We start from the raw sequence: 17,688 nt of genomic DNA, 5'->3' as shown, positions 1-17,688 counted from the left end.
GGTTGTACAGAGGTTAGGTCAGGGTTGTACAGAGGTTGGGTCCAGGGTTGGGTTGAAGTTGGTTGTGGTTGTATAGTACAGAGGTTAGGTCAGGGTTGGGGGTTGTACAGAGGTTAGGTCAGGGTTGTGGTTGTACAGAGGTTAGGTCAGGGTTGTGGTTGTATAGAGGTTAGGTCAGGGTTGTGGTTGTACAGAGGTTAGGTCAGGGTTGTATAGAGGTTGGGTCAGGGTTGTGGTTGTGGTTGTACAGAGGTTAGGTCAGGGTTGTGGTTGTACAGAGGTTAGGTCAGGGTTGTGGTTGTGGTTGTACAGAGGTTAGGTCAGGGTTGTGGTTGAACAGAGGTTAGGTTGTGGTTGTGGTTGTACAGAGGTTAGGTCAGGGTTGTGGTTGTACAGAGGTTAGGTCAAGGTTGTATAGAGGTTGGGTCAGGGTTGTGGTTGTACAGAGGTTAGGTCAAGGTTGTATAGAGGTTGGGTCAGGGTTGTGGTTGTACAGAGGTTAGGTCAGGGTTGTGGTTGTACAGAGGTTAGGTCAGGGTTGTACAGAGGTTAGGTCAGGGTTGTGGTTGTACAGAGGTTAGGTCAGGGTTGTATAGAGGTTTGGTCAGGGTTGTGGTTGAACAGAGGTTAGGTCAGGGTTGTATAGAGGTTGGGTCAGGGTTGTGGTTGAACAGAGGTTAGGTCAGGGTTGTATAGAGGTTGGGTCAGGGTTGTGGTTGTACAGAGGTTAGGTCAGGGTTGTATAGAGGTTGGGTCAGGGTTGTGGTTGTACAGAGGTTAGGTCAGGGTTGTATAGAGGTTGGGTCAGGGTTGTGGTTGTATAGAGGTTGGGTCAGGGTTGTGGTTGTACAGAGGTTAGGTCAGGGTTGTGGTTGTACAGAGGTTAGGTCAGGGTTGTGGTTGTACAGAGGTTAGGTCAGGGTTGTACAGAGGTTAGGTCAGGGTTGTGGTTGTGGTTGTACAGAGGTTAGGTCAGGGTTGTATAGAGGTTGGGTCAGGGTTGTGGTTGAACAGAGGTTAGGTCAGGGTTGTATAGAGGTTGGGTCAGGGTTGTGGTTGTGGTTGTACAGAGGTTAGGTCAGGGTTGTATAGAGGTTGGGTCAGGGTTGTGGTTGTACAGAGGTTAGGTCAGGGTTGTATAGAGGTTGGGTCAGGGTTGTGGTTGAACAGAGGTTAGGTCAGGGTTGAATAGAGGTTGGGTTAAGGTCAGGGTGGAGGTGCTGACCGGTGTTGCGTCCCAGGTTGATCTCGTGGAGGGTTCTGTTGACGAGGACGTATACGGACCAGAGAACACAACCAATGGCCACCAGGTGGAACATCAGGGAGCATAAGATCTTCCTCCTCTCATTGGTCGACATCTGGAGCTTCTCCCACTGAGGGAGAGAAAAGTTGAGAAAGAGTGTGTCACAGATGTGTTGAGGTTTGAGTAGAGGTTAATGTGTTGAGGTTTGAGTAGAGATTAGATGTGTGTAGAGTTTAGATGTGTAGAGGTCAGATGTGTTGAGGTGTGTGTAGAGGTCAGATGTGTTGAGGTTTGAGTAGAGGTTAATGTGTTGAGGTTTGTGTAGAGGTTAGATGTGTTGAGGTGTGAGTAGAGGTCAGATGTGTGTAGAGTTTAGAGGTCAGATGTGTTGAGGTGTGTGTAGAGGTCAAATGTGTGTAGAGTTTAGATGTGTAGAGGTCAGATGTGTTGAGGTGTGTGTAGAGATTAGATGTGTGTAGAGTTTAGATGTGTAGAGGTCAGATTTGTTGAGGTTTGAGTAGAGGTTAATGTGTTGAGGTTTGTGTAGAGGTTAGATGTGTTGAGGTGTGAGTAGAGGTCAGATGTGTTGAGGTGTGAGTAGAGGTCAGATGTGTGTAGAGGTTAGATTTGTTGAGGTCAGATGTGTTGAGGTGTGTGTAGAGGTCAGATGTGTGTAGAGTTAGATTTGTTGAGGTCAGATGTGTTGAGGTGTGTGTAGAGGTCAGATGTGTTGAGGTTTGTGTAGAGGTTAATGTGTGTGAGTTTTGTGTAGAGGTCAGATGTGTTGAGGTGTGTGTAGAGGTCAGATGTGTGTAGAGTGTGTAGAGGTCAGATGTGTTGAGGTGTGTGTAGAGGTTAGATGTGTTGAGTTTAGATGTGTAGAGGTCAGATGTGTTGAGGTGTGAGTAGAGGTCAGATGTGTTGAGTGTGTGTAGAGGTCAGATGTGTTGTCAGATGTGTTGTGGTGTGTGTAGAGGTCAGATGTGTTGAGGTTTGTGTAGAGGTTAGATGTGTTGAGGTTTGAGTAGAGGTTAGATGTGTTGAGGTGTGAGTAGAGGTCAGATGTGTTGAGGTTTGAGTAGAGGTTAGATGTGTTGAGGTGTGAGTAGAGGTCAGATGTGTTGAGGTGTGTAGAGGTCAGATGTGTTGTGGGTGTGAGTAGAGGTCAGATGTGTTGAGGTGTGAGTAGAGGTCAGATGTGTTGAGGTTTGAGTAGAGGTTAGATGTGTTGAGGTGTGAGTAGAGGTTAGATGTGTAGAGGTCAGAGGTCAGATGTGTAGAGGTCAGATGTGTTGAGGTCAGATGTGTCAGATGTGTTGAGGTCAGATGTGTTGAGGTGTATAGAGGTTAGATGTGTAGAGGTCAGATGTGTTGAGGTGTATAGAGGTCAGATGTGTTGAGGTCAGATGTGTAGAGGTCAGATGTGTTGAGGTGTATAGAGGTCAGATGTGTTGAGGTCAGATGTGTTGAGGTGTATAGCGGTTAGATGTGTTGAGGTCAGATGTGTTGAGGTCAGATGTGTAGAGGTTAGATGTGTTAGATGTGTCTTTTAGTACTATATCTCTTGACACAATGATGAAAATAATCATGGCCTCTAAACCTTCAAGCTGCATACTGGACCCTATTCCAACTAAACTACTGAAAGAGCTGCTTCCTGTGCTTGGCCCTCCTATGTTGAACATAATAAACGGCTCTCTATCCACTGGATGTGTACCAAACTCACTAAAAGTGGCAGTAATAAAGCCTCTCTTGAAAAAGCCAAACCTTGACCCAGAAAATATAAAAAACTATCGGCCTATATCGAATCTTCCATTCCTCTCAAAATTTTTAGCGAAGGCTGTTGCGCAGCAACTCACTGCCTTCCTGAAGACAAACAATGTATACGAAATGCTTCAGTCTGGTTTTAGACCCCATCATAGCACTGAGACGGCACTTGTGAAGGTGGTAAATGACATTTTAATGGCATCGGACCGATCTGCTCTGCATCTGTGCTGCTTTTGATACCATCGATCACCACATTCTTTTGGAGAGATTGGAAGCCCAAATTGGTCTACACGGACATGTTCTGGCCTGGTTTAGATCTTATCTGTCGGAAAGATATCAGTTTGTCTCTGTGAATGGTTTGTCCTCTGACAAATCAACTGTAAATTTCGGTGTTCCTCAAGGTTCTGTTTTAGGACCACTATTGTTTTCACTATATATTTTACCTCTTGGGGATGTTATTCGAAAACATAATGTAAACTTTCACTGCTATGCGGATGACACACAGCTGTACATTTCAATGAAACATGGTGAAGCCCCAAAATTGCCCTCGCTAGAAGCATGTGTTTCAGACATAAGGAAGTGGATGGCTGCAAACTTTCTACTATTAAACTCGGACAAAACAGAGATGCTTGTTCTAGGTCCCAAGAAACAAAGAGATCTTCTGTTGAATCTGACAATTAATCTTAATGGTTGTACAGTCGTCTCAAATAAAACTGTGAAGGACCTCGGCGTTACTCTGGACCCTGATCTCTCTTTTGAAGAACATATCAAGACCATTTCGAGGACAGCTTTTTTCCATCTACGTAACATTGCAAAAATCAGAAACTTTCCGTCCAAAAATGATGCAGAAAAATTAATCCATGCTTTTGTCACTTCTAGGTTAGACTACTGCAATGCTCTATTTTCCGGCTACCCGGATAAAGCACTAAATAAACTTCAGTTAGTGCTAAATACGGCTGCTAGAATCCTGACTAGAACCAAAAAAATTGATCATATTACTCCAGTGCTAGCCTCTCTACACTGGCTTCCTGTCAAAGCAAGGGCTGATTTCAAGGTTTTACTGCTAACCTACAAAGCATTACATGGGCTTGCTCCTACCTATCTCTCTGATTTGGTCCTGCCGTACATACCTACACGTACGCTACGGTCACAAGACGCAGGCCTCCTAATTGTCCCTAGAATTTCTAAGCAAACAGCTGGAGGCAGGGCTTTCTCCTATAGAGCTCCATTTTTATGGAACGGTCTGCCTACCCATGTCAGAGACGCAAACTCGGTCTCAACCTTTAAGTCTTTACTGAAGACTCATCTCTTCAGTGGGTCATATGATTGAGTGTAGTCTAGCCCAGGAGTGGGAAGGTGAACGGAAAGGATCTGGAGCAACGAACCGCCCTTGCTGTCTCTGCCTGGCCGGTTCCCCTCTTTCCACTGGGATTCTCTGCCTCTAACCCTGTTACGGGGGCTGAGTCACTGGCTTACTGGGTCTGGCTCTCTCATGCCGTCCCTGGGGGGTGCGTCACCTGGGTGGGTTGATTCACTGTTGTGGTCAGCCTGTCTGGGTTGGCGCCCCCCCCTTGGGTTGTGCCGTGGCGGAGATCTTTGTGGGCTATACTCGGCCTTGTCTCAGGATGGTAAGTTGGTGGTTGAAGATATCCCTCTAGTGGTGTGGGGGCTGTGCTTTGGCAAAGTGGGTGGGGTTATATCCTTCCTGTTTGGCCCTGTCCGGGGGTGTCCTCGGATGGGGCCACAGTGTCTCCTGACCCCTCCTGTCTCAGCCTCCAGTATTTATGCTGCAGTAGTTTATGTGTCGGGGGGCTAGGGTCAGTTTGTTATATCTGGAGTACTTCTCCTGTCCTATTCGGTGTCCTGTGTGAATCTAAGTGTGCGTTCTCTAATTCTCTCCTTCTCTCTTTCTTTCTCTCTCTCGGAGGACCTGAGCCCTAGGACCGTGCCCCAGGACTACCTGACATGATGACTCCTTGCTGTCCCCAGTCCACCTGACTGTGCTGCTGCTCCAGTTTCAACTGTTCTGCCTTATTATTATTCGACCATGCTGGTCATTTATGAACATTTGAACATCTTGGTCATGTTCTGTTATAATCTCCACCCGGCACAGCCAGAAGAGGACTGGCCACCCCACATAGCCTGGTTCCTCTCTAGGTTTCTTCCTAGGTTTTGGCCTTTCTAGGGAGTTTTTCCTAGCCACCGTGCTTCTACACCTGCATTGCTTGCTGTTTGGGGTTTTAGGCTGGGTTTCTGTACAGCACTTTGAGATATCAGCTGATGTACGAAGGGCTATATAAATAAATTTGATTTGATTTGTTGAGGTTAGATGTGTTGAGGTGTATAGAGGTCAGATGTGTTGAGGTGTATAGAGGTCAGATGTGTTGAGGTCAGATGTGTTGAGGTATATAGAGGTCAGATGTGTAGAGGTCAGATGTGTTGAGGTGTATATAGGTTAGGTTGTATAGAGGTCGGATGAGGTCAGATGTGTTGAGGTGTATAGAGGTCAGATGTGTTGAGGTGTATAGAGGTCAGATGTGTTGAGGTGTATAGAGGTTAGATGTTGAGGTGTATAGAGGTCAGATGCGTTGAGGTGTATAGAGGTTAGATGTGTTGAGGTGTATAGAGGTTAGATGTGTTGAGGTGTATAGAGGTCAGATGTGTTGAGGTGTATAGAGGTCAGATGTGTTGAGGTCAGATCAGATGTGTTGAGGTGTATAGAGGTCAGATGTGTAGAGGTGTATAGAGGTCAGATGCGTTGAGGTGTATAGAGGTCAGATGTGTTGAGGTGTATAGAGGTCAGATGTGTTGAGGTGTATAGAGGTCAGATGTGTTGAGGTGTATAGAGGTCAGATGATGTTGTCAGATGTGTTGAGGTCAGATGTGTAGAGGTTAGATGTGTTGAGGTGTATAGAGGTCAGATGTGTTGAGGTCAGATGTATGAGGTGTATAGAGGTCAGATGTGTTGAGGTCAGATGTGTAGTGTATAGAGGTCAGATGTGTTGAGGTCAGATGTGTTGGTGTATAGAGGTCAGATGTGTTGAGGTGTGTGTAGAGGTTAGATGTGTTGAGGTGTATAGTGGTCAGATGTGTTGAGGTGTATAGAGGTCAGATGTGTTGAGGTGTAGGTCAGATGTGTTCAGAGGTGTGTAGAGGTCAGATGTGTTGAGGTCAGAGATGTGTGAGGTTAGAGGTTAGTGTATAGAGGTCAGATGTGTGAGGTGAGAGGTCAGATGTGTTGAGTAGAGGTTAGATGTGTTGATATAGAGGTTAGATGTGTGGTCAGATGTGTAGAGGTCAGATGTGTGTATAGAGGTCAGATGTGTTGAGGTGTCAGATGATGTTGAGGTGTATAGAGGTTAGATGTGTTGAGGTGTATAGAGGTCAGTGTTGTGTTGAGGTGTATAGAGGTTCAGATGTGTTGTTGGTGTATAGTGTCAGATGTGTTGAGGTGTATAGAGGTCAGATGTTTGTATAGAGGTCAGATGCTAGAGGTGTATAGAGGTTAGATGTGTTGAGGTGTGAGGTCAGATGTGTTGAGGTCAGAATAAAGGTGTATAGAGGTCAGATGTGTTGAGGTCAGATGTGTGTAGAGGTTAGATGTGTGTATAGAGGTCAGATGTGTTGAGGTCAGATGTGTAGAGGTCAGATGTTGAGGTCAGATGTGTAGAGGTGTATAGAGGTCAGATGTGTTGAGGTCAGATGTGTTGAGGTGTATAGAGGTCAGATGTGTTGAGGTCAGATGTGTAGAGGTGTGTGTATAGATTAGATGTGTGTGTATGTGAGGTCAGAGATAGAGGTCAGATGTGTTGAGGTGTGTGTAGAGGTCAGATGTGTAGAGGTTAGATGTGTATATAGAGGTCAGATGTGTTGAGGTGTGAGTAGAGGTCAGATGTGTTGAGGTGTGTGTAGAGGTCAGATGTGTTGAGGTCAGATGTGTTAGAGGTCAGATGTGTTGAGGTCAGATGTGTTGTCAGATGGTGTATAGAGGTTAGATGTGTTGAGGTGTGTTGAGGTGTAGTAGAGGTCAGATGTGTTGAGGTGTGAGTAGAGGTCAGATGTGTTGAGGTGTATAGAGGTCAGATGTGTTGAGGTTAGATGTGTTATAGAGTTAGGTCAGATGTGTTGAGGTGTATAGGTCAGATGTGTTGAGGTCAGATGTGTTGAGGTCAGATGTGTTGAGGTGTATAGAGGTCAGATGTGTTGAGGTGTATAGAGGTCAGATGTGTATCAGAGAGGTCAGATGTGTTGAGGTGTATAGTCAGAGGCTGAGGTCAGATGTGTTGAGGTGTAGCGGTTAGAGGTCAGATGTGTTGAGGTCAGTGTGTAGAGGTCAGATGTGTTAGAGGTGTATATCTCTTGACACAATGGAAAATAATCAGCCTCTAAATGCTGCATACTGGACCCTATTCCAACTAAACTAGGTGTTCCTGTTGTATGTTGAACATAATAAACGGCTCTCTATCCACTGATGTGTACCAAACTCACTAAAAGTCAGATGTGTTGAATCTTCCATTCCTCTCAGAGGTGTTGAGGTCAGATGTGTTGAGTCTGGGTGTATAGATCTGGTCAGATGTGTTGAGGTGTATAGATGTTCTGGCCTGGTCAGATGTGTTGTAAGATGTGTTGAGGTCAGATGTGTTGAGGTCAGATGTGTAGAGGTCAGATGTGTAGAGAGGTCAGATGTGTATGAGGTCAGATGTGTTGTCAGTGTAGAGGTGTATAGAGGTCAGATGTGTTGAGGTGTATAGAGGTCAGATGTGTTGAGGTGTGTATCAGATGTGTTAGATGTGTTGAGGTCAGATGTGTAGAGGTGTATAGAGGTCAGATGTGTTGAGGTGTATAGAGGTTAGATGTGTTGAGGTCAGGTGATGTTGAGGTGTATAGAGGTCAGATGTGTTGAGGTCAGGTGTGTTGAGGTGTATAGAGGTCAGATGTGTTGAGGTCAGATGTGTTGAGGTGTATAGAGGTTAGATGTGTTCAGATCAGGTGTATAGAGGTCAGATGTGTTGAGGTCAGGTGTGAGTTAGATGTGTTGAGGTGTATAGGTGTATAGTGGTCAGATGTGTTGAGGTGTATAGAGGTCAGATGTGTTGAGGTGTCAGATGTGTTGAGGTGTATAGATGTGTTGAGGTCAGATGTGTTGAGGTCAGATGTGTTGAGGTGTATAGAGGTCAGATGTGTCAGGTGGTCAGTGTGTTGAGGTGTATAGAGGTCAGATGTGTTGAGGTGTATAGAGGTGTGTTGAGGTGGTCAGATGTGTTGATATACAGGTCAGGTGTGTTGAGGGTCACTGTACCTTAGGTAGATGGTTTCAGATGTGTTGAGGTGTATAGAGGTCCATGATGAATAGAGGTTGTATTGGTCAGAGCTCATACAGGTCAGGTGTGTTGAGGTCAGATGTGTTGAGGTGTATAGAGGTCAGATGTGTGACTTGATCCAGATGTGTTGAGTCAGGTGTCCAGATGCGTTGGTGTGTTGAGGTGTATAGAGGTCAGATGTGTTGACCAGGTGTGTTGAGGTGTATAGAGGTCAGGTGTGTTGTGTATAGAAGTCAGATGTGTTGAGGTCAGATGTGTTGAGGTGTATAGAGGTCAGGTGTGTTGAGGTGTATAGAGGTTAGATGTGTTGAGGTATATATACAGGTCAGGTGTGTTATCACTGTACCTTACGTAGAGGTTTAAGGTGAGTCTCCATGATGAAGTTGTATTGGCACAGCTCACAGCAGTGTGTGTCTGATGACTTGATCCACTGGTTGAGACAGTCCTGGTGAACACACCTCATGCTGCCTTCACAGTGGTTATCAGACTCCTCATCTCCTTCACAGTGGCAGATCCACACACACACACACACACACACACACACACACACACACACACAGTCTGGTGAACACACCTCATGCTGCCGGTACAGCGGCACGGGGTTATCAACACACACTCCTCATCTCCTTCACAGTGGCAGATCCTACACACACACACACACACACACACACACACAGTCCTGGTGAACACACCTCATGCTGCCGGTACAGCGGCACGGGGTTATCAACACACACTCCTCATCTCCTTCACAGTGGCAGATCCTACACACACACACACACACACACACACACACACACACACACACACACACACACACACACACACACACACACACACACAGAGATGAACACACATACGTGAACACACACACACACAGATGAACACACACACACATTAATACACACACACAGAGAAGAACACACACAAACACACACAGAGATGAACACACACACACACAGATGAACACACACACACGTGACACACACACACACACAAACACACACAGAGATGAACACACACACACACACACAGATGAACACACACACGTGAACACACACACACAGATGAACACACACACGTGAACACACACACACAGAGAGATGAACACACACACACAGAGACACACACACACAGAGAAGAACACACACAAACACACACAGAGATGAACACACACACACACAGATGAACACACACACGTGAACACACACACACGTGAACACACACACACACACAAACACACACAGAGATGAACACACACACACACACACAGATGAACACACACACGTGAACACACACACACACAGAGATGAACACACACACACAGAGACACACACACACAGAGATGAACACACACACACAGAGACACACACACACAGAGACACACACACAGAGACACACACACACAGAGACACACACACACACACACACAAACACGAACACACACACACAGATGAACACACACACGTGAACACACACACACACAGAGATGAACACACACACACAGAGACACACACACACCTACCTGCAGACCTCTGGCTCGTCATCGGAGCAGCCTTCGGGGGCGTTGCAGCCCCCATATCTCCGTGGTGACGGCGCGGACATGTCTCCACCCACTGACCCGGTCTCCTGGTAATTCTTAGTGATCTGTCCCTCCCTCTCTCCATCCTCAGCCAATGATGAGCTACCGCCGGGGCTACGGAACTTAGACCCCGCCTCCTCCCTGCGCTGGGAGCTCCGTCTGCTCTCCTCCCCTCCTCCTCCTGATCGCCGGTTCTTCACTCCGGAACCGTTCTCCAGTGGAACCACTTTCTCTTGGTTCTCCTTCCCCTCACCAGACCCTACAGACTGCAGCTCCATCCCCTCTCCCCTCTCCCTGCTACTCCCACTGCGGCGTCGTCCCCTCTTGGCTTTCTCCCTGCTCCAGCTTCTGGCCTCCCGCCCCGCCTCCCCGTCAGACGACGAATCAGATTCAGGAGGGGCGGCGCTACGGTGGCGGGGGTGTTCCCCTCTCCTCTCCCTCCTCCTCTCCCTCCTCCTCTCCCCCCTCTCTCCGATGCGGTCAGAGCTGCGGTCACTGCGGTCGTCACTGTGTTGGACCGGGTCATCTTGTGCAGTCGCTGGGGCATCGGGGGCGGAGCAGGAGTCTCTCTTCCTGTTTGGTTTCTTCTTCTTCCTGGTTTGGCCCTGCTGGGAGGAGCCTAACGTGGTCTGAGAGGAGCCTAATACCGCGCCGCTCAGCTTCATCACTGCTGTGTCACAACCTTCCTCTACACGACCCAGCGGCACCGGCCTATACACACACACACACACACACACACACACAAAGAGAGACACAGGGAGACACAGGGAGAGAGATGGAGAGATGAAAAGACAGTGTGAGGGAAACTGTATCCCTGGGTAACAGTATCCCTGGGTAACAGTATCCCTGGGTAACACTATCCCTGGGTAACACTATCACTGGGTAACAGTATCCCTGGGTAACACTATCCCTGGGTAACACTATCCCTGGGTAACACTATACCTGGGTAGCAGTATCCCTGGGTAACACTATCCCTGGGTAGCAGTATCCCTGGGTAACACTATACCTGGGTAACAGTATCCCTGGGTAACAGTATCCCTGGGTAACACTATCCCTGGGTAACACTATACCTGGTAGAGGAATCAACCAGACCATGCTGTTAGCTACCTGATGGGCCAGCTAGAGGAATCAACCAGACCAGGCTGTTAGCTACCTGATGGGCCAGCTAGAGGAATCAACCAGACCAGGCTGTTAGCTACCTGATGGGCCAGCTAGAGGAATCAACCAGACCAGGCTGTTAGCTACCTGATGGGCCAGCTAGAGGAATCGACCAGACCAGGCTGTTAGCTACCTGATGGGCCAGCTAGAGGAATCAACCAGACCAGGCTGTCAGCTACCTGATGGGCCAGTAGAGAAATAGACCAGGCTGTTAGCTTCCTGATGGGCCAGCTAGAGGAATCAACCAGACCAGGCTGTTAGCTACCTGATGGGCCAGCTAGAGGAATCGACCAGACCAGGCTGTTAGCTACCTGATGGGCCAGCTAGAGGAATCAACCAGACCAGGCTGTTAGCTACCTGATGGGCCAGCTAGAGGAATCAACCAGACCAGGCTGTTAGCTACCTGATGGGCCAGCTAGAGGAATCAACCAGACCAGGCTGTTAGCTACCTGATGGGCCAGCTAGAGGAATCAACCAGACCAGGCTGTTAGCTACCTGATGGGCCAGCTAGAGGAATCGACCAGACCAGGCTGTTAGCTACCTGATGGGCCAGCTAGAGGAATCAACCAGACCAGGCTGTTAGCTACCTGATGGGCCAGCTAGAGGAATCAACCAGACCAGGCTGTTAGCTACCTGATGGGCCAGCTAGAGGAATCAACCAGACCAGGCTGTTAGCTACCTGATGGGCCAGCTAGAGGAATCAACCAGACCAGGCTGTTAGCTACCTGATGGGCCAGCTAGAGGAATCAACCAGACCAGGCTGTTAGCTACCTGATGGGCCAGCTAGAGGAATCAACCAGACCAGGCTGTTAGCTACCTGATGGGCCAGCTAGAGGAATCAACCAGACCAGGCTGTTAGCTACCTGATGGGCCAGCTAGAGGAATCAACCAGACCAGGCTGTTAGCTACCTGATGGGCCAGCTAGAGGAATCAACCAGACCAGGCTGTTAGCCTCCTGATGGGCCAGCTAGAGGAATGAGGCTGTTAGCCACCTGATGGGCCAGCTAGAGGAATCAACCAGACCATGCTGTTAGCTACCTGATGGGCCAGCTAGAGGAATCAACCAGACCAGGCTGTTAGCTACCTGATGGGCCAGCTAGAGGAATCAACCAGACCAGGCTGTTAGCTACCTGATGGGCCAGCTAGAGGAATCAACCAGACCAGGCTGTTAGCTACCTGATGGGCCAGCTAGAGGAATCGACCAGACCAGGCTGTTAGCTACCTGATGGGCCCTGATGGGCTGTCAGCTACCTGATGGGCCAGCTAGAGAAATCAACCAGACCAGGCTGTTAGCTTCCTGATGGGCCCTGATCGACCAGACCAGGCTGTTAGCTACCTGATGGGTCAGCTAGAGGAATCGACCAGACCAGGCTGTTAGCTACCTGATGGGCCAGCTAGAGGAATCAACCAGACCAGGCTGTTAGCTACCTGATGGGCCAGCTAGAGGAATCAACCAGATCAGGCTGTTAGCTACCTGATGGGCCAGCTAGAGGAATCAACCAGACCAGGCTGTTAGCTACCTGATGGGCCAGCTAGAGGAATCAACCAGACCAGGCTGTTAGCTACCTGATGGGCCAGCTAGAGGAATCAACCAGACCAGGCTGTTAGCTACCTGATGGGCCAGCTAGAGGAATCAACCAGACCAGGCTGTTAGCTACCTGATGGGCCAGCTAGAGGAATCAACCAGACCAGGCTGTTAGCTACCTGATGGGCCAGCTAGAGGAATCAACCAGACCAGGCTGTTAGCTACCTGATGGGCCAGCAGACCAGGCTGTTAGCTACCTGATGGGCCAGCTAGAGGAATCAACCAGACCAGGCTGTTAGCTACCTGATGGGCCAGCTAGAGGCCAGACCAGGCTGTTAGCTACCTGATGGGCCAGCTAGAGGAATCAACCAGACCAGGCTGTTAGCTACCTGATGGGCCAGCTAGAGGAATCAACCAGACCAGGCTGTTAGCTACCTGATGGGCCAGCTAGAGGAATCAACCAGACCAGGCTGTTAGCTACCTGATGGGCCAGCTAGAGGAATCAACCAGACCAGGCTGTTAGCTACCTGATGGGCCAGCTAGAGGAATCGACCAGACCAGGCTGTTAGCTACCTGATGGGCCCTGATGACCAGGCTGTCAGCTACCTGATGGGCCAGCTAGAGAAATCAACCAGACCAGGCTGTTAGCTTCCTGATGGGCCAGCTAGAGGAATCGACCAGACCAGGCTGTTAGCTACCTGATGGGACCAGGCAGCTAGATGGGCCAGCTAGAGGAATCAACCAGACCAGGCTGTTAGCTACCTGATGGGCCAGCTAGAGGAATCGACCAGACCAGGCTGTTAGCTACCTGATGGGTCAGCTAGAGAAATCAACCAGACCAGGCTGTTAGCTTCCAGCCAGCTAGAGGTCGACCAGACCAGGCTGTTAGCTACCTGATGGGCCAGCTAGAGGAATCGACCAGACCAGGCTGTTAGCTACCTGATGGGCCAGCTAGAGGAATCGACCAGACCAGGCTGTTAGCTACCTGATGGGTCAGCTAGAGGAATCAACCAGACCAGGCTGTTAGCTACCTGATGGGCCAGCTAGAGGAATCAACCAGACCAGGCTGTTAGCTACCTGATGGGCCAGCTAGAGGAACCAGACCAGGCTGTTAGCTACCTGATGGGTCAGACCAGGCTGTTAGCTACCTGATGGGCCAGCTAGAGGAATCAACCAGCTCATAATAATATAAGAATTCTGGGGGTCGTAATCAATGCAGAAAGGGGGCAGAAACTGTCTACATTTGTGGACAAGATGCTGAGTGACTCGATACTGCTAAACTTTTGGTCATAGAGAGGGCCCACAGAACTGCACCTGCAGCCCAGAGCGAAGGACACACAGAGGCCCACAGAACCGCACCTGCAGCCCAGAGTGAAGGACACAGAGGCCCACAGAACTGCACCTGCAGCCCAGAGCGAAGGACACACAGAGGCCCACAGAACTGCACCTGCAGCCCAGAGCGAAGGACACACAGAGGCCCACAGAACTGCACCTGCAGCCCAGAGCGAAGGACACACAGAGGCCCACAGAACCGCACCTGCTGCCCAGAGCGAAGGACACACAGAGGCCCACAGAACTGCACCTGCAGCCCAGAGCGAAGGACACACAGAGGCCCACAGAACCGCACCTGCAGCCCAGAGCGAAGGACACACAGAGGCCCACAGAACCGCACCTGCTGCCCAGAGCGAAGGACACACAGAGGCCCACAGAACCGCACCTGCTGCCCAGAGCGAAGGACACACAGAGGCCCACAGAACCGCACCTGCAGCCCAGAGCGAAGGACACACAGAGGCCCACAGAACTGCACCTGCAGCCCAGAGCGAAGGACACACAGAGGCCCACAGAACTGCACCTGCAGCCCAGAGCGAAGGACACACAGAGGCCCACAGAACCGCACCTGCAGCCCCCAGCAGGCCTGGAGTGAAACACACAGAGACCCATAGAACTGCACCTGCAGCCCCCAGCAGGCCTGGAGTGAAACACACAGAGACCCATAGAACTGCACCTGCAGCCCCCAGCAGGCCTGGAGTGAAACACACAGAGGCCCACAAAACCGCACCTGCAGCCCCCAGCAGGCCTGGAGTGAAACACACAGAGACCCATAGAACTGCACCTGCAGCCCCCAGCAGGCCTGGAGTGAAACACACAGAGACCCATAGAACTGCACCTGCAGCCCCCAGCAGGCCTGGAGTGAAACACACAGAGACCCATAGAACTGCACCTGCAGCCCCCAGCAGGCCTGGAGTGAAACACACAGAGACCCATAGAACTGCACCTGCAGCCCCCAGCAGGCCTGAAGTGAAGGACACATAGAGGCCCATAGAACTGCACCTGCAGCCCCCAGCAGGACTGGAGTGAAACACACAGAGACCCATAGAACTGCACCTGCAGCCCCCAGCAGGACTGGAGTGAAACACACAGAGACCCATAGAACTGCACCTGCTGCCCCCAGCAGGACTGGAGTGAAACACACAGAGACCCATAGAACTGCACCTGCAGCCCCCAGCAGGCCTGGAGTGAAACACACAGAGACCCATAGAACTGCACCTGCAGCCCCCAGCAGGCCTGGAGTGAAGGACACATAGAGGCCCATAGAACTGCACCTGCTGCCCCCAGCAGGCCTGGAGTGAAACACACAGAGACCCATAGAACCGCACCTGCAGCCCCCAGCAGGCCTGGAGTGAAACACACAGAGACCCATAGAACTGCACCTGCAGCCCCCAGCAGGCCTGGAGTGAAACACACAGAGACCCATAGAACTGCACCTGCAGCCCCCAGCAGGCCTGGAGTGAAACACACAGAGGCCCATAGAACTGCACCTGCAGCCCCCAGCAGGCCTGGAGTGAAACACACAGAGACCCATAGAACTGCACCTGCAGCCCCCAGCAGGCCTGGCACCTGCTGCCCAAACACACAGAGACCCACAGAACTGCACCTGCAGCCCCCAGCAGGCCTTGAGTGAAACACACAGAGGCCCATAGAACTGCACCTGCAGCAGAGCCCCAGAGGCCCACAGGCCTGCCCAGAGCGAAGGACACACAGAGGCCCATAGAACTGCACCTGCAGCCCCCAGCAGGCCTGAAGCGAAGGACACACAGAGGCCCATAGAACTGCACCTGCAGCCCCCAGCAGGCCTGGAGTGAAACACACAGAGACCCATAGAACTGCACCTGCAGCCCCCAGCAGGCCTGGAGTGAAACACACAGAGACCCATAGAACTGCACCTGCAGCCCCCAGCAGGCCTGGAGTGAAACACACAGAGACCCATAGAACTGCACCTGCAGCCCCCAGCAGGCCTGGAGTGAAACACACAGAGACCCAGCACTATCATCGCACACCTTCTCAAAGAAACAGGATATAATGCAGCTGTCGAGAACCAAGGGAGAGCTATTCTACAAAGACAAACGCATATCTATCTTCAATGACTATTCTGCAGAGCTATTAGCGGGAGAGAAAAGATTACGACGGGATTAACCTTTTGTCCTACAGTGTGTTGGGATGAGAAGGTGTCTGGTTCCTGACATATCGTACGGGTCTTACCCTGTCATTGGGATCTTATTGTGGGACTAAATCATTAACCTTTTGTCCTACAGTTTGTTGGGATGAGAAGGTGCAGATATCAGAGGACAGTGAAGATGTGAAGGTGTCTGGTCAGAGTTCCTGACATAACGGGTCTTACCCTGTCATTTATGGGCTTTTTGTTTGTTTCTGTTGTTTCCGTGGCTTAATCTAAATGGTATACTTAATTCAGACTCTTGAAATATTTGCTCCATACAGCCCAAATCTCTTAACATGTGACTGTAACTCCTTAGTAAACACAGAGAAGATATGTTGTGTATGTAGGGTCCGTGTTCTTCTTTTGACTGTAATAGAGTTGTGTATGTAGGGTCCTGTTCTTCTAACCTTAACATGTGACTGTAACTCCTTAGTAAACACAGAGAAGATATGTTGTGTAAGGGTCCGTGTTCTTCTAACCTTAACATGTGACTGTAACTCCTTGTAAACACAGAGAAGATATGTTGGTATAAGGGTCCGTGTTCTTCTAACCTTAACATGTGACTGTAACTCCTTCAGAAGATATGTTGTGTGTAGGGTCCGTGTCTAACATGTGACTGTAACTCCTTGTAAACACAGAGAAGATATGTTGTGTATATAGGGTCCGTGTTCTTCAACCTTAACATGTGACTGTAACTCCTTAGTAAACACAGAAGATATGTTGTGTATGTAGGGTCCGTGTTCTTCTAACCTTAACATGTGACTGTAACTCCTTAGTAAACACAGAGAAGATATGTTGTGTATGTAGGGTCCGTGTTCTTCTAACCTTAACATGTGACTGTAACTCCTTAGTAAACACAGAAGATATGTTGTGTATATAGGGTCCGTGTTCTTCTAACCTTAACATGTGACTGTAACTCCTTAGTAAACACAGAGAAGATATGTTGTGTATGTAGGGTCCGTGTTCTTCTAACCTTAACATGTGACTGTAACTCCTTAGTAAACACAGAGAAGATATGTTGGGTAGGGTCCGTGTTCTTCTAACCTTAACATGTGACTGTAACTCCTTAGTAAACACAGAGAAGATATGTTGTGTATGTAGGGTCCGTGTTTTCTAACCTAACATGTGACTGTTAAACACAGGAAGATATGTATGTAGGGGTGTTCTTCTAACCTTAACATGTGACTGTAACTCAGTAAACACAGAGAAGATATGTTGTGTATATAGGGTGTCTAACCTTAACATGTGACTGTAACTCCTTAGTAAAACACAGAGAAGATATGTTGTGTATGTAGAGTCCGTGTTCTTCTAACCTTAACATGTGACTGTAACTCCTTAGTAAACACAGAGAAGATATGTTGTGTATGTAGGGTCCGTGTTCTTCTAACCTTAACATGTGACTGTAACTACGCTCCTTAGTAAACACAGAGAAGATATGTTGTGTATGTAGGGTCCTGTTGTTAACATGTGACTGTAACTCCTTAGTAAACACAGAGAAGATATGTTGTGTATGTAGGGTCCGTGTTCTTCTAACCTTAACATGTGACTGTAACTCCTTAGTAAACACAGAGAAGATATGTTGTGTATGTAGGGTCCGTGTTC

The 17,688-nt window shown here is 49.1% G+C and overlaps 1 protein-coding gene across 1 annotated transcript in view; it reads right to left on the bottom strand.

The window, feature by feature from the left end:
* Window positions 1–1,178: 1,178 nt before the first annotated feature.
* Window positions 1,179–17,688, bottom strand: part of LOC135570625 (E3 ubiquitin-protein ligase MARCHF7-like) — a 31,725-nt gene continuing 15,215 nt past the window's right edge. Inside the window, exons 4-7 of the mRNA XM_065016573.1 lie at window positions 9,851–10,618; window positions 9,021–9,089; window positions 8,675–8,786; window positions 1,179–1,373 (exon numbers count right to left, since the gene is read on the bottom strand). Coding sequence (XP_064872645.1) covers window positions 1,179–1,373; window positions 8,675–8,786; window positions 9,021–9,089; window positions 9,851–10,618 — 1,144 coding nt within the window. The remainder of the gene's footprint in view (window positions 1,374–8,674; window positions 8,787–9,020; window positions 9,090–9,850; window positions 10,619–17,688) is intronic.

This window comes from Oncorhynchus nerka, unplaced genomic scaffold, assembly GCF_034236695.1.
Source record: "Oncorhynchus nerka isolate Pitt River unplaced genomic scaffold, Oner_Uvic_2.0 unplaced_scaffold_972, whole genome shotgun sequence".
NCBI lineage: Eukaryota > Metazoa > Chordata > Actinopteri > Salmoniformes > Salmonidae > Oncorhynchus > Oncorhynchus nerka.
Note: the sequence above shows the minus strand (reverse complement) of the source record. Positions and strands in the feature narration are given on the sequence as shown.